At 38.4% G+C, this 24,485-nt stretch overlaps 1 protein-coding gene across 3 annotated transcripts in view; it reads left to right on the top strand.

The window, feature by feature from the left end:
• Positions 1-19,272, top strand: part of CCDC34 (coiled-coil domain containing 34) — a 31,874-nt gene extending 12,602 nt beyond the window's left edge. Inside the window, exons 4-7 of one of the 3 annotated variants that reach the window (XR_009747718.1) lie at positions 3,476-3,634; positions 5,312-5,453; positions 7,008-7,270; positions 19,250-19,272. Coding sequence is in view for 2 of the 3 variants with exons in the window: in XM_061479158.1 (XP_061335142.1) it covers positions 3,476-3,634; positions 5,312-5,453; positions 7,008-7,216 (510 nt within the window). In the remaining variant the exon portion in view is untranslated. Of the gene's footprint in view, positions 1-3,475; positions 3,635-4,357; positions 4,468-5,311; positions 5,454-7,007; positions 7,346-19,249 lie in introns of those variants that run through there. The other 2 variants (XM_061479159.1, XM_061479158.1) reach the window with 2 other exon arrangements.
• Positions 19,273-24,485: the final 5,213 nt, after the last annotated feature.

Genomic DNA, 24,485 nt, shown 5'->3' with positions numbered 1-24,485 from the left:
TGCTCTTCTGAAGCCTCTGAGAGTGTTCAGGGACTAATTACACTCAGACTTTCTGCTTGTCACATATATTGAATACTCACATGAAAGGGCATGGTTTGGGAGAAAGATGCATGTATGTAACCATCTTCAAATTCTCTAGTTACTAGACTGCAGTGGGGTCTGCACTGACTGTGTGAACTGGAATAGTAAATCATAAACACGCCTGCCAGTAGACAAATGCAGCTCAGTGTTGTTTCACTGACCTCCTTTCTGGCCTCTTCTTCTTTTTGCATATCAGTTCTTGAGAGGTTAAAGAAGTATTTCTGTGGGCTAGGCTTGGTGACTGAGCTGTGTAATATGGCTAAATTGAAAACATAATAAAAATTGGCTGAACAACTGAGATTTCTGAGGCTGCTAACTGTGATTGATGCTCAGGATTATTATGACGATAAACAGGGAAATTTGGATGTATGTTCTGCTGCTAGTAATGTGGACTTTTCCTACATTTTACCATCAGTCAGCATCAAATAATGCTAGCATGTGGTAGCTAAGATGTCAGAGCAAACAGCTGTAAAATAGAACCGTCAGTTATCTATGAAAAGTGTTGTTATGTTTTGCAGACCAGAAAATGGGAAAGGATTGCCATAAGAAGTATCTTAAAAAATATAAACCCCAACATTAATTTCTGGAAAGATATCTGTTCAGTGGCACCCACATAGAAAATGTGGAACAGAAAGCAGCTCTGTATTGTACCCTTTCCAGCCTCTCATATATTTTATTAATTTTCCCCACATTGTTCCTGTTTCAATGGCAATTGGGCTTTTTTCTGCCTGGACAATTATTTCATATTTCTACCTTCTGTTAGGAAGAAAGTGGAATGCTTCTTTGAATTTTAAATTCCTCTGCCAGTTCTCCTCATACACAGAGGTCTGATTTTTCTTGAAAAGTTAGTAGTTCTGCTGATGAGGCATTGGAACTGACTCAGTGACACACATGCTATCTACTGAGTCACTACCTCTGCTTGTGGCACAGCTGGGTTTGTTTTGGGTGGGGAATTAAGTGACTTAGCTCAGGATTCAGTAGTTTCTAAGGCTTGATAGGATCACAGCCCAGAGCAGTAAACCCGCAGGGCAGATTTGTATCATTTCTCCTTAATAATGTGCTGGGGTGGAGTGGAAGGAGAACAAACCTTTCTTGCAATGGGTAATTGGATGTTTTACAATCAATACTTTAATTTATGTAATACCTGTAATCATATTTTAAAATGTACGTAAATTTTACTAGTGGCTTAGTGAATAGATTATGTCTGTTTGGAATGCAGGATGAAAGAGAATTTTTAAAACCCAATCTGACAACACCAAGCACAAACAAATTACATAATTTCCCTCCCCCCATATAATGTGTAAGGAGAGTGAAAGGAGGACTGAATAGCATGGACATTAATATGCACATTCCTAGCATTTTTGATAGGTTTGTGTGAGGCAAAGTAGTTAGGATGGGGAAGAGCTTGAAAAGGCCAGGGTGACAGGAGCTTGGCATTAAACAGGTTATTAAAGCAGCTGGGAATTTGGTTTATACTAACTTTATGAATGAAAAGCTGTTCTGTGCATAAGGAAAGAGGAAACGTTTCTGATTTGTCTGCAGAATAATTTCTAGGCAGCTACAAAGGCTGCAGTTCTTCAGAGAGCCTCCCCATCTTGAGGATGTCTCACTGGAAGTAACATTTAGCAACAGTTGTAGCTTTCATGGTAGCATGCGTGGTATATCGTTGTTTGCATAGGACCTAATTTAACTTTGGGTCAGCCTAGATAGTAGCTACGCTCATCTGAAGTACTGTGAGTAAAGATAATTTAAGAAGATTCCCTGCCTTTTGATTACAGTCTTCAGAAAGGTTTTTAGGCTATTTTCTGCTTGTAATTGTTGCCCATTATTGAACAATCCCCCTAGCTATGGAAGGGGCCCATTATTTATTTTTTTTCTTTTTCAGTTTTTTCCTATATTTATTTTCATGTTTTTTGTGTAAGACCCATAGCTTAGAAGAGGTAAAATGGGATGAATATTCCTGCTCTTGTGTGGTTTTCTGCTTTTTCATTTATTTATTATACTTTGCAGTTGTAGTTTTAGGCTCTTGACTTCTGTACTGCCAACTGGAATCATTCTTGAGTCAGCATAAGTTCTGCTAAACTACACATCTCCTTTTATTCAAGAGAAGTATGCATAAAAGAAAAAAAGATTCTTTAAAAGAAAAATATTTTTATTCAAGAGTTCTTTTCTGTGAAGTGGAAACTGATGTCAAATCTTCTGCCTCTCTTCCGAGTCATGTGCGCAGCTTGTCTGGTAAATATCTTCACCTTTATGTGTGTATGCAGATTCTTCAGAGCTAAGCAAACTGAGCAGAAATAGTGCTGTATGAGTAGAATCCCAGACATCTGATAAAGGTTATGAAAAGGAAGGGATGGGAGAGCTATTGTTGGTCTTCCAGTGAAAATACCTCCTGCTCAGATCAAGAAAAGGCTATCTGTATGTGCTTGTTTGCTTACAGAATGGTCCTCAAAACATTGAAAAGATGCAGAAGTGAATGAAACCTCTGTGCATTGTATCTTTCAAATTATACAATTATATAGCAGTTTCACTTCACGCAGTTGCCACTTTTTGCCTACCCTAAAAGGTGTTTTCTTATTTTCCCTTTCATCATTTAAGAGGATAAATATGTAGATGGATTCATAGAAGTTGGTATGCAAATAGACTAAAGAATAAAATAAATGTAGAGAATACACGAACATAAAACATAAAACATGAACTGTGTTATTTTTGTGTCAGTTTATGGTTTTGTGTCCTGAACAATCTGCATGTCTCAGTGACTCTCAGAAGGGGACAAGTTGTCTGACTTCCATTTGGAACTGTAGTTTGCTCTGGATTCACTGAAAAGTAAACCTAACATGTCATTGTCAAGAACTGCAACCTGTATTTCTTCCCCAGAAAAACTGAGAAGTGTCTGAAGTGTTTTAAAAAATGTTGACTAAATCAAACAAAGTAGTAAACATCATAGCAAAAGGAGTCCTGAAAGTAATTTTTGTATCATATTTTGTGACAGTTTTCTATGTTTAAAATTATTTTATCTGGGACCTGGTGATGATTGATTCTGTTTTCAAAGACCTTACAATGTTTCTTTTTCTCAGGTCTATGATAATTTTATTTGTAATCAAGAAACTTCTTCTCAGTGAGGGTGACGGAACACTGGAACAGGCTGCCCAGGGAGGTTGTGGAGTCTCCTTCCCTGGAGACATTCAAAACCCGCCTGGACACATTCCTGTGTAACATTATCTAGGTGTTCCTGCTCCAGCAGGGGGATTGGACTAGATGATCTTTCGAGGTCCCTTCCAATCTCTAGCATACTGTGATACTGTGTAATACAATGAACTGTAGTACTCTTAAGAATTGCTTATTGAAATTACTGAAAAGTTTCTGTTCTGTTTATTCAATCTATTTCACGTAGGAAAGAAGGGAAAAGGAACGAAAGTTGAGCAAAGAAATGGCAGAAAAAGCCACAAGGGAGCTAGAAAAGATGCAGTTACAAGAAAAGGCTGAAGTAAAGTATAAAGAATGGTTAAAGAAGAAGAGAGCTGAAGAGGCAGAAAAGAGGAAGAAAGAGAAGGTATTGATCAACTAATAATTTATTTGGATGGAGTTACCTAAATACAGAATTATTAAATGTATTGGTTGATGAAATTGAGTAGAATTTATCAAATGGCAGCGTCGTACATGAAAAAGAACTTGTGTCGAATGGGCACATTTACATTACAACTTCTGAAAGGACGCAGGGGTACAGTCTGCAAAGCAAGATGCATAGTAATGCATTTTGGTTATTAGTCTACTGCAAACCACCTGCAATTGTACTTGGACCTGTCGTATCTCAGGGTGACCCAGACAGAAAATAGGCAATTGCATATATGCACAATTTTCTCCCAGCACTGCTGTTCTATTACTATTACATTTGCACATATTTCTGATGAAAAGCATTTTTCTTTGTATCTGTCTGTACCAGTCTAATTCTAGGAGTTATAATTTTAATGTTATTTCATATTAATTAATTACCTATGTATTTTCATAGTGAGTTTCAAAAGACCTCTTACTTATTTTAACCTTCCTAAAGGACAGCCTTTGAAGTACTCTAGTTTACTAGAGCAAGTGCTCTAACAAGGCTATGCTTGCAGGAATCATCCAGAATTCCTCTGAAATATCACATATTGGTAATGATTATAGCTGAAAACTATGAAATGTGTGACCAGCTCTCTTATCTGTGAGGTTGATTGATTGGTTTATTTTAATTTAATTAACATTACAGTTTTATTTTTCAGTAGAATATGTAATATTATAGGAGTATTACACTACTGTTGTAGCTAAGTGTGGGGAGGATTATGGTGAGAAAAACTTCTCTATATTCCTCTTGACATTACAGCAGTTGTTCTTAAAGTGCAGAACACATTTGTAAGTATTTCACAAGTACATATAATAATTTATTTGGATTAACTTTAAAATACCATCAACTGTATCAGATCAATTTTCAGGCCTTAATTATATCAGTTTCTCAGTATCTTGAAATTTCCCATATAATTAAAACACACTTAAATATTCTGTACTGGTGGTGTTTATTTCCTTATTAACAAATTGATTCTGTGTCTCTGCTGAGCTCTAAAATGCAGAGCACAAGACTTTGAAACCCAAGAAAATGAAAGTCAAACAGATTTAAACCACGTGTGTTCTTTTTAGACATGTCTTCGTTAAGCAAGTTCTTATAAGCCATGTTCATAGTATCAGTTAAACTGAGTTTAAATCTAAATGCTGTGCCTAAATATATTAGTTTTACTCTTTTTTCTGATTAATGGTTCCCCAAGCCTGCTGCAGGCTTGGAGGGAACACAGTCATAGCTAACCCAGGGCTGCATGAATATGGGTAGATGAGAGAAAGAATGAGTGGCTGTCCCAGATGCAATAGCCTCTTTAGGCTAACTGCAGCGCAGTAGGCCCTGGTCATCTGCCCATTATGTTCAGAATACCTTCTGTATATAGTCTTCCAAAAGGTTTCTTAGAGTTTTTTCTCAGAGAAACACTGGATTAATGTGGAAGTTGGTTTGTTTGGGTTTTTTTTTTTTCCTTTTTTTCCAAGACTTAAAGAAAAAAGAAAGTAACTCTTCTATTGTCAGGAAAATGTATTTGAAAACATTGAAATATACTTAGCAGTCTGGGAATCTGCAAAAGATGTATTTTACCATTTTGTGTATTTCGTACAGGGCTTTGTCTCTAAGTATCTTAGATTTTTGTTTTATTTCTAGGAAAGAGAAAGAGAAAGGGAAGCTGAGCTACAGGAGAAGAAAACAAGATCAGAGAAGATCTTTAAGGAATGGCTACATAATGCTAGAAATAAACCACGCCCTGTTTTAAATGGTTATGGCTTTCCATGTGGGAAGACTACAGGTTTGTATTTCTACGTATATGCCATGACTTAGGTTTGTGGTTCCTTCCCTCTAAACTTTTAATGTAAAATGAAGCCCATTTAAGATTTTCTTCCAGTATCTAATTTTGGCACACAGGAATGAATATCTCGTGGTGTAAATCAGAGAAGCTTCTGCTCTGAGGCCCTTTGTACATTCTTGTAGCCCTTCGTGCTATTTGGGATGAAAATTACATAGTTTGAGAGAATAATGTGGCATACCAAATGATAACTGATTTTGATCTAATTTTTCTAATTTGGCATAAGAATCACTAGAATCAATTGGTGGTTCCTGTAAAGCAAATCAGTTACATTAGAATGCTGGTAAAGTTAGTGTTTGTGTTACAGATGATGTGTGCCACCTTCTTACACCTGAATCCCCTTAGAAAGGAAGTGGTTTTTTGAGCTGGAAAAGTTAATAAGGGACTGATTAAAGTCCTGTCTGAAAAAGAAGAGTTGGGAATCAACCTTCATCCTTAGCTAGGATTTCCTTTCCATTTAGCTTTACACCTGGATCGTACCTTCTTGCCTTCTCTAACCCTATTCTTTTTTTTGTTTGAAAGGGAACTGTTAAAGAGAATGCTGTTGATAGTGGGGTGTTTTGTGAGTCTCACTTTATTTAGTACTTTCTGTCATCCCACATGGTACAAAAGCAGAAGAGCAGTACGAAATAGAATTGTATTATATGTTTGTGTGCTTAATTAATGCTTAAAATATATATATATTCTTTTGTCTATATTTTTTTAGAATTGAAATAATTGCTATTATTCAAATTGTCAACAGAAAATATTTTGGGATCTAAATTCCAGCCTCTGAATGTTTAAGAAAAATGTGTCAAGCAAGTGGAGTTCTTTTGCTTCCATATGTTTATAAATGGTGATATACCTTGCCCTCATGTTTTGTTTTGGACCTTCATTACTTCCCCACAGCTGCAATCACTTGTTTAAGTGATTTCTGAAACAGTTCTCTACTCAGCTGTGCTCATGCAATAGAATGTGTTACAGACTGTTTTACCCAACCATGATGTATGCACTGAAGTTTCACTACAAATGACTGATGGGAAACATGTTTCTTCTGTTTCATTTCGTATTTTCTCATACTGCTTTATGGGCCCTGAGTTATTCATTGCAGGTTATTAATGTATACGTGGAAAATTAGTGTTTTTTTCTCCTCAGTAAAATGAAGAATAACAGACAAAGATGGAAAAATATATGAGCTTTGCATACGTGGTAGCAGGAAGTTTTATTTATAAATGCTTTGAAATAATGCAGAGTAGACATTTAAAGCTTTTACACAAATGATTAAGCATTATGAATGTTAAGCATCCAACCTGCTTATTATTTTAAATAGAGATGAAGAGTATTCCAGTTATTGGTAAAAATAAGAAAATAATTGAAATTGTATGATGTGCTTATGCTGTCTTCATCTGCAGGTGCTGTTGAATTCATTAGTCCAGATGATTATTATAACTGCTTGCACTATGAAGCTTGTAGTGTAAATAATAGTTTTTAGTTACATGTGTTTTCTAAACATTTTAGGGTGTGCTGATGGAAATTTGTATCCAGTTCCGGCATATTGTAATCCCATTCCTTGGAAACCTGTACATGTGCCTCCTCCAAAGGAAGACAGTGTTCTTACCATGAAGAAGAGACCTGTATCTTCTCAGTCATATGTGTCTTTGCCTATAGTAAGTTACAAGCCCAAGGACAAGGCCTGCGTTAGATCCTTGAGTGGAAAACAGTTGTAACAGAGAAAACAGAACTGTTCTTAGGATCTTGAGTGAACTGAACCAGAAGTATTAGTAAAAACAAAAAAGACACACACAAAAAGACCCCCAAGAAAGAAAGCCCCAAACCAACCAAACAAAACAAACACAAAAAAAGAGAAAAAAAGGAAAAAAAAACCACCAAACCCTCAAATAAAAATAAAAAAAGCCCAACCTCAAACCAAAAGAATTCATATTTAGCCAATTGTAATGGGACTGTAGATCCATACCAATAAAATGCATGGGATTGTTTTTTCCTTTCCTCTTTTGCTGTTGAGTGAGTTCTTTTGTCTATGTGATTGTTCTTTGGGGCACCAATATTACTGGGTTATTTTAAAGGTGCTAATTAAAACAGACTTTAAAGCGATTCTTGGCTTAATCCTGAAGAAGTTCAAGACCTGTCTGCAGTTGCAGGGCTATGATGTAATTGGGATCGCAGAGATGTGGTGGGATAGCTTACATCGCTGGGGAGCTGCAGTGGATGGCTGGCAGGCTTTTTAAGCCCGGGCTGGGTTAGCAATGAGGGGAGGGAGCAGAAGGAACACATCAAGTTTTGCTTGAGGACCAATGATTAGCTGAGACATAACAAGTCAAGATTAAAAAGGGAGACCAGGGTGGGCAGTGTTGTGGTGGGCATCTATTGCAGACCACCTGATCAGGAAGAAGTATGTGACGTTATTCAGGCAGTTGGAAGAAGCCTTATTCTTGCAGGCCCTGGACTCACAGGAAGACTTGAACTGCCCTGGAATCTGCTGGAAGGGCAATACAGCAGGCCACAAGGAGTCAAGGTAGTTTCTGGAGAGCACTGGTAGCTTCCTGACACAGCTGGTAGAGGAGCTGACAAGGGGAGCCACTTTACTAAACCTGATACGTACAAACAAGGGAGAACTGGTCAGGGACGTGAAGGTTTGGTGTAGCTTTGCCTGCAATGATAGTGGAGTTCAAGATCCTAAGAGGAGGGAATAAATAGTAGCAGGACCCTGAACTTCAGGAGAGCAGGTTTTGTCTTGTTGAGGAACGTGGAAGCATCCCATGAAATATGGTCATGGAAAGAATGATCCAGGAGAGCTGGTGATTTTCAAGGACTGTTTCCTCTAAGCTCCAGGATTGTTCATCTCAATGAGCAAAAAGTCAAGCATAGGCAAACAAGGAAGCATTGACTACAGTTATAGAATCATAGAATAGTTAGGGTTGGAAAGGACCTTAAGATCATCTAGTTAAATACAAACAGGAAGCATACATGAGGGGGTAGCAGGAGCAGGTGTCCCAGGTGGAATATAGATGCAGTGTGCAAGTGTGTGAAAATGGGATTAGGAAAGCCAAAGCCTATGTGTAGGTATATAATCAGCAAAAGGGAAATTAAGACAGATGTGGGCCCACTGCCAGATGAGCAGGGGCTTGGTGAAAATGGGAACAGAAAAGGCTGAGGTACTCAATACCTTCTTCACTTTTTTCTTTTTTCCTGGCAGTCTGCTGATTGACCTCAGAAATATCAGGTCCCAGAGTCCAGTGAGAAAAACTGGAGCAAGGAATACAACCTTGGTGTTGGTGTCCTTGGAACAATGTAGAGATATTCCAGCCGCTCCAGCCAATGAGCCGGCTTCATTTGGAGCTCGGCTCAGATGCCTCTATGCAAATGCCCGTAGCATGGGGAACAAACAAGAGGAATTAGAGTTGTGTGCATGTCTATGGGGGTATGATATAACAGGCATCACAGAAACATGGCGGGATGGCTCCTATGACTGGAGTGTTGGAATGGAAGGTTACAGGCTCTTTAGAAAAGACAGGCCTGGTAGGCAGGGAGGTGGAGTTACCCTTTATGTTAGGGATAGCCTGGAGAGTATGGAACTCTTGTCTGGGGACAGGTGAGCAGTCCACAGAGAGTTTGTGGGTCAGGGTTAAAGGGAGAACAGCTCTGGGAGACATTACTGTGGGGATCTGTTACAGACTGCCTGATGAAGAGGAACTTGTGGATGAAGCGCTCTTTGGACAGATAGGAACAGCCTCATGCTCACAGGCCCTTGTTCTCATGGGAGACTTCAACCACCCTGACATCTGTTGGAATGACAGTACAGCCCAGCACAAGCAATCCAGGAGGTTCCTCGATTGTGTGGAAGACAACTTCCTTCTGCAAGTAATAGAGGAGCTGACAAGGAGAGGTGCCGTGCTTGACCTCGTGCTCACCAACAGGGAAGGGCTCGTTGGAAATGTGATGCTCCAGGGCATCCTTGGATGCAGCAATCATGAGATGCTCGAATTTGTGATCCTCAGGACAGTGAGAAGAGTGTGCAGCAAGCTCACTGCCCTGGACTTCAAGAGAACAGACTTTGGCCTCTTCAGGAACCTGCTTAGTAAGGTTCCATGGGATATAGCCCTAGAGGGCAAGGAGGCCCAAGACTCTTGGTTAATATTCAAGAATCGCCTGCTACAAGCTCAGGAGTGTTGCATCCCAACCAGAAGGAAGTGCAGCAGGAGGGCCAGGAGACCTCCTTGGATGGATAAGGAGCTGAGGAAACTTAGAAGGAAAAAAGAGGCTTATAAAATGTGGAAGCAAGGACAGGCGGCCTGGGAAGAATACAGGGATGTTGTCTGGGAAGCCAGGGACAAGGTTAGGAAAGCTAAGGCCCAGTTAGAATTAAACTTGGCTAGGGATATGAAAGAGAACAGGAAGGGATTCTATAGGTACGTAGCGAATAGGAAACAGACTAGGGACAATGTAGGCCCCCTCAGGAAGCTCTCAGGAGAACTGGCTATGCAGGATTTGGAGAAGGCTGAGGTTCTGAATGACTTCTTTGCCTTGGTCTTCACTGGCAAAGACTCTGACTGCACCACCCAAGTCTTGGAAGGTAAACGTGGGGATTGTGAGAATGAAGACCTTGTGGGCCCACTGTAGGAGAGGATCTGGTTCGAAACCATCTTAAAAATCTGAACGTGCGCAAGTCCGTGGGTCCTGATGAAATCCATCCGCGGGTCCTGAAGGAGCTGGGAAATGAAGTTGCGAAGCCACTGGCCATCATATTTGAAAAATCATGGCAGTCAGGTGAAGCTCCCGATGACTGGAAAAAGGGAAATATAACCCCCATTTTCAAGAAGGGGAAAATGGATGACCCGGGGAACTACAGACCAGTCAGTCTCACCTCTGTGCCTGGGAAAATCTTGGAGCAGATTCTCCTGGAAGGCATGCTAAGGCACATGAAAAGCAACAAGGTGCTTGGTGACAGCCAGCATGGCTTCACTAAGGGGAAATCCTGCCTGACCAATTTGGTGGCCTTCTATGATGGGGCTACAGAACTGATGGACAGGGGTAGAGCCATTGATGTCATCTACCTGGACTTGTGTAAAGCGTTCAACACTGTCCCACACGACATCCTTGTCTCTAAATTGGAGAGACATCAATTTGATGGATGGACCACTCGGTGGATAAAGAACTGGCTGGGTGGCCGCACGCAAAGAGTTGTGGTCAGTGGCTCAATGTCCGGCTGGAGACCAGTAACGAGTGGTGTCCCTCAGGGATCGGTGTTGGGACCGGTCTTGTTCAACATCTCTGTCAGTGACCTGGACAGTGGGATTGAGTGCGCCCTCAGCAAGTCTGCCGATGACACCAAGCTGTGTGGTTTGGTTGATACCCTGGAGGGAAGGAATGCCATCCAGAGGGACCTTGAGCAGCTTGTGAGGTGGGCTGATGCCAACCTCATGAAGTTTAACCATGCCAAGTGCAAGGTCCTGCACCTGGGTCGGAGCAATCCCAGGCACAGCTACAGGTTGGGCAGAGAAGAGATTCAGAGCAGCCCTGCAGAGAAGGACTTGGGGGTGTTGGTTGATAAGAAAATGAACATGAGCCGGCTTCAGTGTGTGCTCGCAGCCCAGAAAGCCAACCGTATCCTGGGCTGCATCAAAAGGAGCGTGACCAGCAGGTCGAAGGAGGTGATCCTGCCCCTCTACTCTGCTCTCGTGAGACCTCACCTGGAGTATTGTGTGCAGTTCTGGTGTCCTCAACATAAAAAGGACATGGAACTGTTGGAACAAGTCCAGAGAAGGGCCACGAGGATGATCAGGGGACTGGAGCACCTCTTGTATGAAGATAGGCTGAGAAAGTTGGGGCTGTTCAGGCTGGAGAAGAGAAGGCTGCGTGGAGCCCTCATAGCAGCCTTCCAGTATCTGAAGAGGGGCTATAGGGATGCCTGGGAGGGCTCTTCATTAGGGACTGTAGTGACAGGACAAGGGGTAATGGGTTCAGACTTAAACAGGGGAAGTTTAGATTGGATATGAGGAAGAAGTTCTTTCCTGTTAGGGTGGTGAGGCACTGGAATGGGTTGCCCAGGGAGGTTGTGAATGCTCCATCCCTGGCAGTGTTCAGTGCCAGGTTGGATGAAGCCTTGGGTGAGACGGTTTAGTGTGAGGTGTCCCTGCCCATGGCAGGGGGGTTGGAACTAGGTGATCTTAAGGTGGCTAAAAATAACTAAAGTTGGGACCTCTGCGTACTACAGACTTAAATACAAGTGGAAGCCTGTTTTAATACTTGAAGGTAAGTTATTAAAGCTGACAAAATATGCAAAAGCTAGTATGAGAATACCAGTATATTCATCAGTTTAGCACATAGGGTGGATGCATAAACTGGTTTGATGCATTTAATTTCTACTGTCACCAAAATATCTAGGCTCACAGTGTCCGTGGTTAGTGTTTTCATGTTACTTCTGTAACAACGTGTAAATCAAGTGCCAAACATTTATGAATATGTAATATACAACATGAGTTATCATTATATTAGTTGATGAATGTCTGTGAAGAGTACCTGCCTTGCTGCAGCCTAGTATTTATAATAGGGCATACAGAGTAAAAACTGTTTATTTTTAATGCTGTATTTAACAGCTTATTTTCCTATTTATTCTAATACATAAATAAAGACACCTAACTCAGGTCTTATGAAAGGTATTAAAAAATCCTAGCAAGACCACTGCCATGATTTACTAGAATGTTCTCTTAATGCTGTTTACAGGTTATTTTCATATTCTAAAGTATATAAAGCCTTTGGTTCACTAAAGCTTGTTCGTGTTGTTTTTTTCACGGTGTTTTTTGGTTTGGTTTGGTTTGGTTTGGTTTTTTTGTGTTTTGTTTTTTTTTTTAAGGCAGAAAGTAATTTTAGTGGCTTATGCACTATTCTCTTCTGTGTGTTTATTGGACATTAATTTTACTATGCACACTTAGGGGAAGTCTGTACTCCATAAAATACCCCAGTGTCAAACTGTTTCTTCTAAGTAGGAGAACATGGGCTTCACAGAATGAGTTTGCTCATTATCTTCAGATAATGAAGCTGTAGAACTCCATGCCTGGATTTTTCTATAAGGACCTCTGCAGAGGATTGATATGGAACTAGTGGATTAGTGGATTAGTTGTTAATCTCTCCATCTGAGAGATGTGGAGGTGTCCTGTGAGATTCAGAAGTTTGACAATTGTGTAAGCTTCCTGAAGCTCATTAGTGTTTAGATAAAGGAATAGCATTTTTTTTGGGATATAGTTTACAAGGTTTTTTGTGACTCTGGTTTAGTTGAAAAGCCATACACTATCATGTTAGTATTTTATCTAGTAAGTTTGTTGAAAGTGTGTGACCACCAGTAAGGTGTGTTGATGTAATTATCTCAGTGTATGTTTATGACTTTGTTTTTGTTTTAGCATTTATTTACTTGTAGTGACATGAAATGGCCTGTCGTGTGAAGACAGGCATTGATAGCATTTATATTAACAGAGTATGAAAGAATCTGTGGTTCGATTCTGCTTTAAGACAACATTTCTGTTGGCTTGAACAGTAGCAAATGGCAATTTAACAAGAGTTCCTGTGCTATCCCAAGTAGAGCTGGCCTTCAGGATTGCAGGTATGCACTCAGAGTGAAGAACTAAGGAAATCTTAACTATGTATTTGAATCGGAAATGGGAATATAGCAGTAAATGTTGAAATCTAGTAGGTTTCTTTCAGATGGCTCAGCCAGAATAATCAGACTACTTCCTTCAGAGATTTTAGAAATTACTAATAAATATCTAAAGCCATTATTCTTTTTTTTTTCTCCCAGAGATGATAGTGTTATTTTTTCTCCACCAAATTTTCTGTGGAAAGGTTTATCTTGTCTGCAGAATTAGAACAAAACTTTATTTGGAGACAGCTAGCTTTAAGTGGACTTACAACCCCTAAAATAGCAGCTTTAAGATGAAGCTTGTTGTAGCTTATCCATAGTCCTGTAAAAGTAGTTCTGTCCTAAATTACAAATAAGGTAGGTTTCTCCTGCCTTAGCTGGCGAGCTCATGAGTGCACATATTGGCTCCGATTCAATCAACATAATGGTTTTGTTGAGCTAAGAGGAGAAATATTGTTTGGACTTTTTCCAACAGGATATCAGCCACACAATAAAATGGTCTGGCCTTGTAGTGTGATTTAAGCTTGTATGATACAGAAAGCTAGAATTTCCTGCTGTTGTGGCAAATAATTAATTGTCACCATTCTTTTTCAGATGTTAGAAGGATAAAATCTTAACTCTTTGTTGTAGCTTAAACAGCATTCTGTAGTCTTTTGATAAGTTCTCTCCTGGATTGCCCTGTTTATGAAATTTCACAGTAGATCAAATTGCAGAATCTCAAATTACTCACTAGAAATAATCTAAGGTCTTGATGTCCATGCTGCTAAAATAATACAAGACTCAACCTCAGTGTATTTTGTGCCCTTGTTTATGAAAAACTTCTGGCTGTAAGATTTCATAGAATGCTTCAAAGTCCTGGCTGTTGCATCCTTCTAGGATTCACAGTCTTTCCTCCTCTCCATCTGCCAGTCATAAATAGATTGCCGCTTTCAGCCTCACTGTGAAGGATCCTACGAGCTCCTACGAGCTATTACTGGTTTTGAAAATTACTGTGTAGGTGCTCTGTAAAGTAACATGACTTTCCAGTAGTTGACAGTGGACCTTCACACAGATATTTCAGGGTTGAAAATCTACAAGCAGTAAAGTGGGCCAAAAGATATCTTAACAGACCATAAGATGAGTAAGACGTCATTATTATTTGTAGGCAGAATTGTATTCTTAGGAAGTAGCCCAGTTAATGTAACATAATGCAATTTCACTGTTGGGAGTTCTGTTACTGGTCTGGTATGGAGCCAAGTCTTCACCCGAACCCAATAATTGCATGAAATTCTAATAATGTCCTTGTGGGTGTAATATTTAATTATAAAAATAATTTCCTAATTTATCATTTTGAAAACCAGGTTGAAGAACAGTCTGTAGTCCTGATATAATTTTCATTGTGAGATTTTTATGAGTAAATATGGCAGATTTCACACTTCATTGATGTGGTCAGAAAGTGAGGGCTCCGCACTGCTATCCCCTAGGCAACATCATGGGCTGTGTTTAAACTCAGTAACAAAAAGGAAATCTGAGCACCCTGATCTAGTAAAGCATACAAACACTTGATTAACCTGAAATGTGTTAGGGAGATCACGGATAAAGCAGGGCTAAAGCAGTCATGCTTTCCTGGATTTGAGGCCCAGGACCTAAAGTCTATTCAGTTAGCATAGCCTTCATTTCATATAGAGCACTATGTCCATGTTTTTACACGTGTAGCTCATTTTATAATGACCTATTAGACAATTCTCTAAAACCGTAGTTAAATGAGAGTACATTTTTGCAAAATGAGAAGGCTTATTCTCATATCTGGACTTAAATATTTGTTTGGTTTAACTTTGTGACTCAAGCAGGGATTGATAAAGTTTAATTCACATTTGAGTTTGAATTTACAGAAATTTGGCAGAGTGGGTGATTCGAAAAAAAATATGCTTGAAGTTCTTAATACCAAAATCTATTGAGCTATGCTGTGACCAGATGCAAGGGTGTATTTCATATATGTTAATGACATTGTTACAGAGGACTCAGGCTTTAGTTTATTTTACTGAAGTTGCAACTGAAATGATTTCAATAGTATTAGCGCTAAACAATGATAAGTGGTTAGCCCAGGTAAATAAATATCATAATAGGTGATTTTGAATGTAGGTTCTGTGGAAAGTGGGTCTCTTGACTTTCACAGGTAGTTTGTTTCAACAGGCAAAGTTGTGTGTTTTGGGATCAAGGTAACAAGTTGTTAACAAGTAACCCAGAAACGTCAAAATGTTAATAGATGCTAGAATGTTTTCTCCATAACTAGTGTGACTAAGAAAATCCCTACAAGTTTTATTATACAATGGCACCATATATGGTTGTACAGGTATGGAACCCATAATGTATAGGTTCTTTTTGTTAAGATGTTGATCAGGGCAAGAAGAAAGCTTTTTAATGTCCCCTTTGCACTGACATGTGTGCATCCATCTTTAAATAAAAGTTACTGAAAGCTATGTAGAATAGTTATCAGTACGCAGGAGGAAAGCAAGATGACTGTCATGTCAAAATTCAAAGAGCCCTTCAAAGATACTGATAAATCCACACTTCAGCCTTCGCTAACAAAATTGTGATCAAGTTATAAGGGATGGTTCCCAGGAATTCCTGTGTTGTTCTTGCTAAGCGAATGCACTAGTGTAGAGGGCTAACATCAGTGGTTTTATTTCCACTGTTCACAAGTGATTTCTGTCTCTGTTAGGATGTCTGTTCAGTTGAGCATAGCTAACAGAGCATGGAGTTAGGCAGTGGCAAATGTATAAAAGGACATGTTGGTAAAAAAAAATTTCCATACCATATGTAACTGCCAGGGATGTGGGAAACAAGGATGAAAGGCAGATGACAACTGAGGCTGCAGCTGTGAATGGGCAGAATGTGGTACCTGTGTTGCACTATTTATTTCACATGAGATAGAAATGTATGCAGTGTTCAACTGGAACAAGTGAGTTATTGTGCTCATCTAACACTTTTTTTCTGTGCCACCCTATATGTCAGAGGTGTATCAAGTTAAGTGTGAATGACGACCACTTGAAGTACCTTCACCAGTAGAATCTGGACAGTGTGGTATTTATTGAGCTAAATGCCAAAGTTGTTGCATTTATATAGAGTTGAACATTAAAGCTTTTGGCTAGCACTTGTTTGTAATGTTCCAGGCTATTGCAGCTGACATAAACTGTATGAAACTTCCTTGTTTCCTTCAATCTGTGTGTACTTCACCCTCAGATGGCTTTCCAGACTTCCACTGTTTCATACCCATATATTTATACTGCTTGGAAGGGAAAATGGGAAGTTAAATCAGTTTAAATGTTTAAATGATCAGGTTAAATCAGTTTAAAGATTCTTGGTGCAGGGGAAGTGGGTAATGTGACCCCAATGAATTTGATAAGGAAAGTATTCTCATACTGGTTTAATGTGCTAATAACAGAAAAAACTACAGGAACTATAATTTGAAGAAACTCTCAGATCCAGGTGCTGCTGATGTTTTTTAATCCTTCTGGGACTTGGTGGTTTTTTTTTTTGATTTTTTTTTTTTTTTTTGGCCAAAGTTGTTCTTGAACTATATCTAAAATCCATGCTTTAATACTGACTGTGGAACTGTTTTCATGTCCATATTGGTTAAGCTGAACAGCTTTGAAAATTGGTAAGATTTTATGTAGTCTCGTGAATGTAGAAATGTAGGATGTGCTGATCACGTTTCATGAGATTCCAACATAAATCTGTGAAGAAACCTCCCTACTTTTTCTGTTATTTCAGGTGGTCTGGGGTTTAAACCACGACATGCTCATACATAAAATTGTTAGGTTTCTTCTAAGGCTGCTTCAGAGGTATAATATTTCAGGATTAAAATGCTTGAACAGGAGTAAGGGAACTAGGTTTCAACAGTATGCCTTTTAAAACTACTGAACAGTGTCATTGCAATTTACCGTTAAGCCTTTGACACTTTTAAAGCATAATCTTGTAAAGCAGTTGAAATGTTTGGTATAGTCACTTCAAATATTAATCTACTTCCTGCCTAGTTCAGTGTTTTGAATGGTGATTTACTATTAATTTGCTGTCCTTGCCAATAAAGCTACAGAATTTGACCTAACACATTGCTGTTGAAACTGTTACGTTTTTTTATAAAATAATGTAAAAGTAATAATGATTTAGATCTGCTGGCCTAGAAAATAAGATATGTGAGTTTCAGTCTCTGATTCTCTGATCCATGAACTTTGATTTATATATGCAAGGTAAAATTCTTATATCAGAAGGGATTAAACATCTCCCGGTAATATGTTCTCATTTGACCACTAGGATACTCACCTGAATACCCGTGGGAGGAATGAATGGAAATTGCTCGTAAGCGTTGACTATTGGGAAATAAAGTGTTTTGATTTTTTTTTTCCAGAAGTTTTGTGAAAAATCTCCTTTAATAGTCTTATGTTTTATTTATAGTAACAAAAAAAATGTATCTCAAAGGTTACTATTGAGTGAACAATATTTTAGACTTTTGATCTTGGAAAAGAACAGTTTTAGCTTGGGTTTGGATGCTTTGAATTTGAATGATATTTTGGAGAAAGGATTGAGGTGGTAAAATGTAGCTCCTCTTCTGATGTTAAAACCCTAATTATTTTTACAACTGTGTCCCTTAGCATCTAAGTTACAGTTAAGATTTTCCTGTACATGGCTGGTTGTCAGGATACAAATGCATGGATGATGACTCATCGGTGCACTGCAACTCATGTTTCCCTCTGGGATCAACAAAGAGGCTAGCTAGGAAGAGAAATAGGATTAATAAACATTTTGATTTGTAATGCAAATATTGGAGTACTGTGCTATTGTTTCCTTGTAATTTTGTACATATTCCATTGTAAATTATGTTTAAGTCCTATATAAAAAAGTGTTTGCAATCTAGACATTCTAGGCCAAATCACTGGTAAACTAAAGGTACCTCACAAGCTAATGATACAATCTACAAAGTGTATCCAGGGCTTGGTTTGTTTTGTTCTTCCTTGTAATACTAAAAAGCATTTTTGTTCTATCTTGGGACTTTTTCAAGAGTAGAAACATGTATGAAATTACATTTTTATTTGCATAAAGATTTGAAATGTACTTCTCTCAGAGTCTCAATATATATAATATGTGTATTTTTATATATGAAAAACATTTGGTTAAGTTTTAGTGTTGCTTTGGTTTCTTAACACAAAAGGGAAGTGAATAATCATAAGTTTTTGAATCATGACCTGAAAAAGTAATACTTGTCTAGCTGTGTATGGTTTGTAGAATTGCACAGCATACTCTTTAATTAACACTGAGACGATATATAGTGGGTAAAGAATGCTGTCTTGTGATGAAATCAAAGAACTTGATTTAAAACTCCTGTGTTAGATATCTGACTCTGACTCTTTGTTAGACCTAGGACAAGCTATGTAAGTTCTCGCTGCCAAAGTCAGAGCATGTCTGAAAGCTACTAGCTTTCATAAATTAACACTTTTGATAGCCAGGTAAAAGCACGCATACGAAATAGAGTGTAGGAGGCTCGGTTACACAGAATAGCTGAGTAATAAGGGAGACTTTAAATTGTCTGGCTTTTTTATAATGGCTAACATGCACAGTATTACTTTAACTGCCCTGGTGATCCATTGCTATAAGAGGTACTGTCTCAAACAGATGCAATTAAATATTATCTAGAAACCAGCTCACTACATATTTTCCATGACTTTGTTTCAAATATGTTTCTATTTTTGCTGAAATGTTGTTGTTCTTGATTATGAGTTAAAGGCTCACTCCACTAGGCAGCTAAATTCACTTTGGCAATATGAACTTTTAAAAAGCTAAAAACTGTAATAAAAGCTTACTAGTAGAGCACAACCCAAGCTCAAAGAATGTCTGGAATTAACATTATAAGCCAGAAGAACTTGCCTTTTCAAAAAAAACAAAACCAAAACCCAACTTTGGCTATAAAGGAAATTATACCCAATTGTAATGCCCCACACTGCACAAAAAAAGTATTATGTACAGAGTAGTTATTTCTTAGTAAAAGTTTTTTCCTCTTTTACCAGCTCTAAAACATGGTAACTTTTCTCTACCCAAGTCCACCCGAAATCCCCTGGTAGTTTTTTAGGGGAAGGAAAAAACAAAAACCACAAGGCAAAAAAGCAACAACCACTGAACCAATCCCATATGAAACCTTGACTCACTGTAGCCTGAGGCATAGTTTACGATCCAGGTTTTTGGAAAGACAAGTTCTTCCTGTTGCTGGGGAAGGGAGGGGAGAGATGAAAGTCTGTGTCACGGATTTCAAACGCAACTTGATTTGCAACATTGAGAGTTGTTTGCAGTTCTGTGTACTTTCAAGAGTGGTTTTAAGTGCTGGGTTGGTTTGTTGTTTTTTTTTCCTTAGGTTATGAACTTTTGATATGTCTCAAAGTGGGTGAATTTTGAGACATTGCCATCAGTTTAAATCAGAAAGACCTTTCCTAAAATTTCTCTCAAATAATTGGGGACAAAGGAAAAACATAAGTCACCTGGGTTCGCTTTTACCTGACCTAACTTCAGACACCTACCTTGTAAACTACTCCCACTATGTTCTTTTATATCAATGAATACATATTGGCATGCTCATGGTGCAGTGATAGTCTTTGAAAGTCAAATTAAACTCTGGAAGTGTGTGCTTCTTTCCACTGTGTATAACTACTGTCTTGTAGGGTAACTAACATGCCTGCCTCTGCTGCTCAGTCAATTTTATTCTCTCTGTGCCATTTCAGTCCACAGCTCTTGTAGCATTAGCTGTGTCTTGAGATAAACAGTGTCCGTTGTTACTGTCACTGTCCCAGCTTTATTCCGAGTCTTGTATTTATTCACTAAAATCCTGCATTGAATGATAATCTCACTTTCATTTAAAGAAACGACCTCAAAACACTATAAACATTGAGAAAGTTTATTCTTGTGATCTGTAATCTAATGCCCCAGTAATTTACTGAAAATGAACTTGTACTTTTTGTGCTTTTTGGTGAGCCACACTGCTGGTCAATTTAAACTAAATTCCTATTTGTTTTAGTTCAGTTCCTCCCAGGGAGAGGTTGCACCTGTCCATCAGGGTTTATCTGTTGCTGTGTCTCATAGCTAATTTCATTTCCACTGTCAGACGGAGAAAACTAAGAAGCAGGTCTTTGAAGTGTAAAGATGTCATGATCAGGGGACTGGAGCACCTCCCATAAGATGATAGGCTGAGAAAGTTGGGGCTGTTCATCCTGGAGAAGAGAAGGCTGCATGGAGACCTCATAGCAGCCTTCCAGTATCTGAAGGGGGCCTATAGGGATGCTGGGGAGGGACTCTTCATTAGGACTGTAGTGACAGGACAAGGGGTAACAGGTTAAAACTTAAGCATGGGAAGTTTAGATTGGATAGAAGGAGGAAGTTCTTTACTGTAAGGGTGGTGAGGCACTGGAATGGATTGCCCAGGGAAGCTGTGAATGCTCCATCGCTGGCGGTGTTCAAGACCAGGTTGGATGAAGCCTTGGGTGAGATGGTTTAGTGTGAGGTGTCCCTGCCCATGGCAGGGGGGTTGGAACTAGATGATCTTAAGGTCCTTTCCAACCCTAACTATTCTATGATTCTATGACTGTATGGTTGAGTAGGTTCGAGTAGTACGGAACAGTCGCTATCAGCCTGTACATCTTCAATCCTTATAAGGTTTCCAGCGTTATGTTGAGCAGGACCCAACTGTATCACAGATAAGCGAACAGTATGGGTTGTGCATTATATGTTGCAAGAAAAGCAATGTAATAAAGAAAAGTAAAAAATAATATTCCTATTAACTCTGTAAAATTGAACCCTGCAAATTGTCTGGAAGATGATTTTTGTAAAGAAACCTGTATGAGATTTCTGAAGCTTGTACAGTTGTGATAATGATGAGGTAGTTAGCATATGACATGCATAAATTCTCAGTGTACAGGTTAGCAATGTTATTGCAGTATTGAAAATTGTGATATGTGAAAAAACAGAAGGGTTTTTATGAAACCTAATTAACCCAATTAAAAAAAAAAAAAAGAAAATAAATATTTGCCAGCAGCAGTAAAATATCCAGTAAAATATAACCCTTGGCGTTGTGTTCACTATCACTAGGACTGATACTCACTGATCCTTCTAGATTACGTAACTACCCATTTCCTAGTGCTTTGCAGCAGCTGTGTGAATACCTTTAAAAATCCAGACATGCTGCAACTAGGAAATGATTGGAAATTTCTAAGAAACTCTGGTTTAGGATCCTCTGGCCAGATTGCAGTAGAAGAGATTTGTCAAAAGTAATTTGGTAAGTAACTGTAACTAATGATGGTATCCTAATCAATGCGAAGACGAAACTCTCATGGATAACTGAGGTCAGTCTGAATTCAAGGTTGATGGGATTCCCTTTTCTTTCAATCCAGAATTTTCTCACAACATCACAAAAAGCAAAGTTCACATACAAAAATCCCCAGAAAATACCAGGTCAAGTGTAAGCAATTAAACCTAAACAATTAAAACCTAAGCACTTTAGGAGGTCAAGGATGTCTGATCCAGCAAAAAGGCCAGCCAATGGGTAATGTGAGAGGTCTGTCTCCATCTTGGCAGAGCACTGCATAAAATGTAGGAGTAAGGACTGTGAGGGGTCTGTTTTCAAAAGGTGCTGACAAACAGAAATTCTCTCTAAGCTTTTCCTGCCCTACCAACATAGTCAGTCTCAAACATAATTAATTGTAATAGTTTGGTTGGAAAATACTTACATTTTTTCTCAAGTTTTTGAAGGGAAAATATAAAAGAAATCCTGTTCTACTGCTCCTTTTTTAAAGTATATTTTTTCTTGCTGGACGGTAGATAGAGAAACAAATAAAGATGTGGTGTATATCCATTATATGCTATTTATTGTGTATAAAGGTGAAGATGAATTTGCTTCAATTTAAAAAGAAAAAAAAAGAATCGATAAAGAAAATTACATGAAGAAGAGAATCTGGCCTGAATTCCAGTTTAAAGGAATCAGAAAGTTTCTCATCATTACCTACCCTTGCAATGTATAGTGAACTTATTACAAGATTTATTTTTTTTTTTTTTTCCCAAGCATTCACTTTTGGTTACGATTATTTGATAATTTTAACTTCAATTTGAAAGAGTACATTTCTGTTTCTCAAATGTGATTTGTGTGTTGGTGTTAGTTTTCTCCTACGTACTGTTCTGCTCAAAGAATATACCAGTTAACCAGTGCATTAGGCAAATGGCAAGGAATCTGACTCATGGCAGTACACCAGGGGTTCTGCTCTCTGAACTAATTTGATTGCTTGTTATTTTATGAGCCCCAAGAAGCAGCTCTGATGTATTTGAAGCTGTTGATGGTAGATTGCACAAACTGTTTTTGCCAAGCTCATAGGGGAAAATAATTAGCTTGATGTTTTTATTGGTTCAGAAATTAAGTCATTGCAGGATTTTGTCATACTTCTTTATGTCAGTACAGTTGTGGAAAACTTGTGTTTCTTTTAGAAAGAAGGAAGGGTTCAGACATCCTGTGCCATGTGCTTCATCACGGTTTCTGAATTTTAATTTAAATAAATGTGGTCTACAGTGATGAATCTGCCAGTTGTCTATCTAATGGTAGGACATAATGCATTATCAGCAAAAACAGTAAACATTATTTCTCTGAGTTCTTATAGTACTAGGTCTTTACTAAAGTAGGAGCCTGATAAAGGACCCAAGCATTGCAAGGCCCCCAAGATAAGTAAAATTACTGGATAAAACTTGAAACAGCACCCAGTAACATGGATTAAAGGATTTGTCTCTGCCATTTTAGGAGAAGAGGGATTGGCAGTTGCAAAAGCACCAACTGAGGTATGCTTTTCATAGTGGAACTTGAGTTTTTCCTTTCATTGCTGGGAGCGGAATGCAGTACATGGATACAGTCCCACACAGGTAGATTTTGATGGAGTATCTCTCCACTCATTTCCTTTCCTGGGTACTTTCAGAATTGTAAATGTACAGTGAAAAAAAATCGTAGAGTAATGATACTTCTCTAGCAATGGTCCCATAGGCTTCTTGTATCTAATAAACCCCACACTGATTTAGGTTACATAATGTAATTTTATTTGCAATATATTTTTCACTCATTAGATGTCTTGGTGGTCTGTAATGGTCTGGATATGGTATAATTCTTGGTAAACCGAGCTTTGAAAAAGAACCTGAGAGATAACTAAATTATTGGAAGTTTTTGGAGCCATACTTGTTAGCACAGGTCCCACTCATTTGAGAACATTTTCTGGATTTTAGTATCTAGAATATGCATTTCTCATTGCCTGCTGTGACCTGAGGTTAGGATTACACAATTTTACCATATGGCACCAGTTTTGCTTTCTTAAGAATGAATGAGTACTTTTTCAATTTGAAAACAATTCTGTCAAACCAAACAATCCTTGTATCAATGAAAGGTCTGCAATGTTTGTCCAGTTCTTAATCCAGAGGAAAATTAACATTAGCCTTAGTTTTTTATAATATGTAATTGTTCAACTTGGTTTAAATGATAAAAAGGCTGCAAAGCAAATAAATCAAAGAATAGATCAGTTAATCAGTGCATTAGGCAAATGGCAAGGAGTCTGACTCAAAAGATATTTTAAATCTATTCTGTTTAGATGGAAATGCTGATAGAAATGAGTGGGGTTTTTCTTTCATCTAATTGAACTCTAGGTTCTGATGTGTCTCTGGGTTCACTTGTTGGAAGCTTATTCTCATCAACTGCTTTGAAAAGCAAGTGTTTTAGGACACAGCCCATTGCTTGCTTTCCAGGCCTTCTGTCGTGGAGTTGACTTCTTAACCCCCTAACCATTATTATTTGTTTTTTAATCTCTTAATTCTCCTCCTTGAAGTAAGTCTTGATAGCACAGGCAGGTTATGGGAAGGTTATGGGAATCTTTTCTCCTTGCATTGCCAAACCAACATAAGGAAGGGGTACGACAGTTAATGTACAGTCAGTCATGAGATATGAACTATTTTGGCCTGGTTTTAACTACATATATAACTAATACAACTATGGGTTTCCTTTTGATTTATTCAGGGAGGTACTGTGCTTCTTGAAGACGTTATATATAATTTTTTATGTTGTAATATGTGCTTTCAACAAAAAAAGAACTAATCTGCACATGGGTTCCAAAAACTAAAAGCAGTTGAGCAAAGCAGTTCAATATCTGGCAAAGAATCTGGCTGTATTTTCCAAAGTATATCTCACATATATGATATACATGTGAAATATGAGAACCTGTATTCTATGCATTAGATCTATGTGATTAAGATAAAATGTCACATTCCACATTTAAGTTTTTACATGTGTCATTAGATTACAAATGTTC

This window comes from Pezoporus flaviventris, unplaced genomic scaffold (genome assembly GCF_033815535.1).
Source record: "Pezoporus flaviventris isolate CSIRO_AGI_PZ_B2104156 unplaced genomic scaffold, CSIRO_AGI_Pfla_v1 ptg000143l, whole genome shotgun sequence".
NCBI lineage: Eukaryota > Metazoa > Chordata > Aves > Psittaciformes > Psittacidae > Pezoporus > Pezoporus flaviventris.
This window is presented reverse-complemented; position numbering and strand designations above follow the sequence as displayed.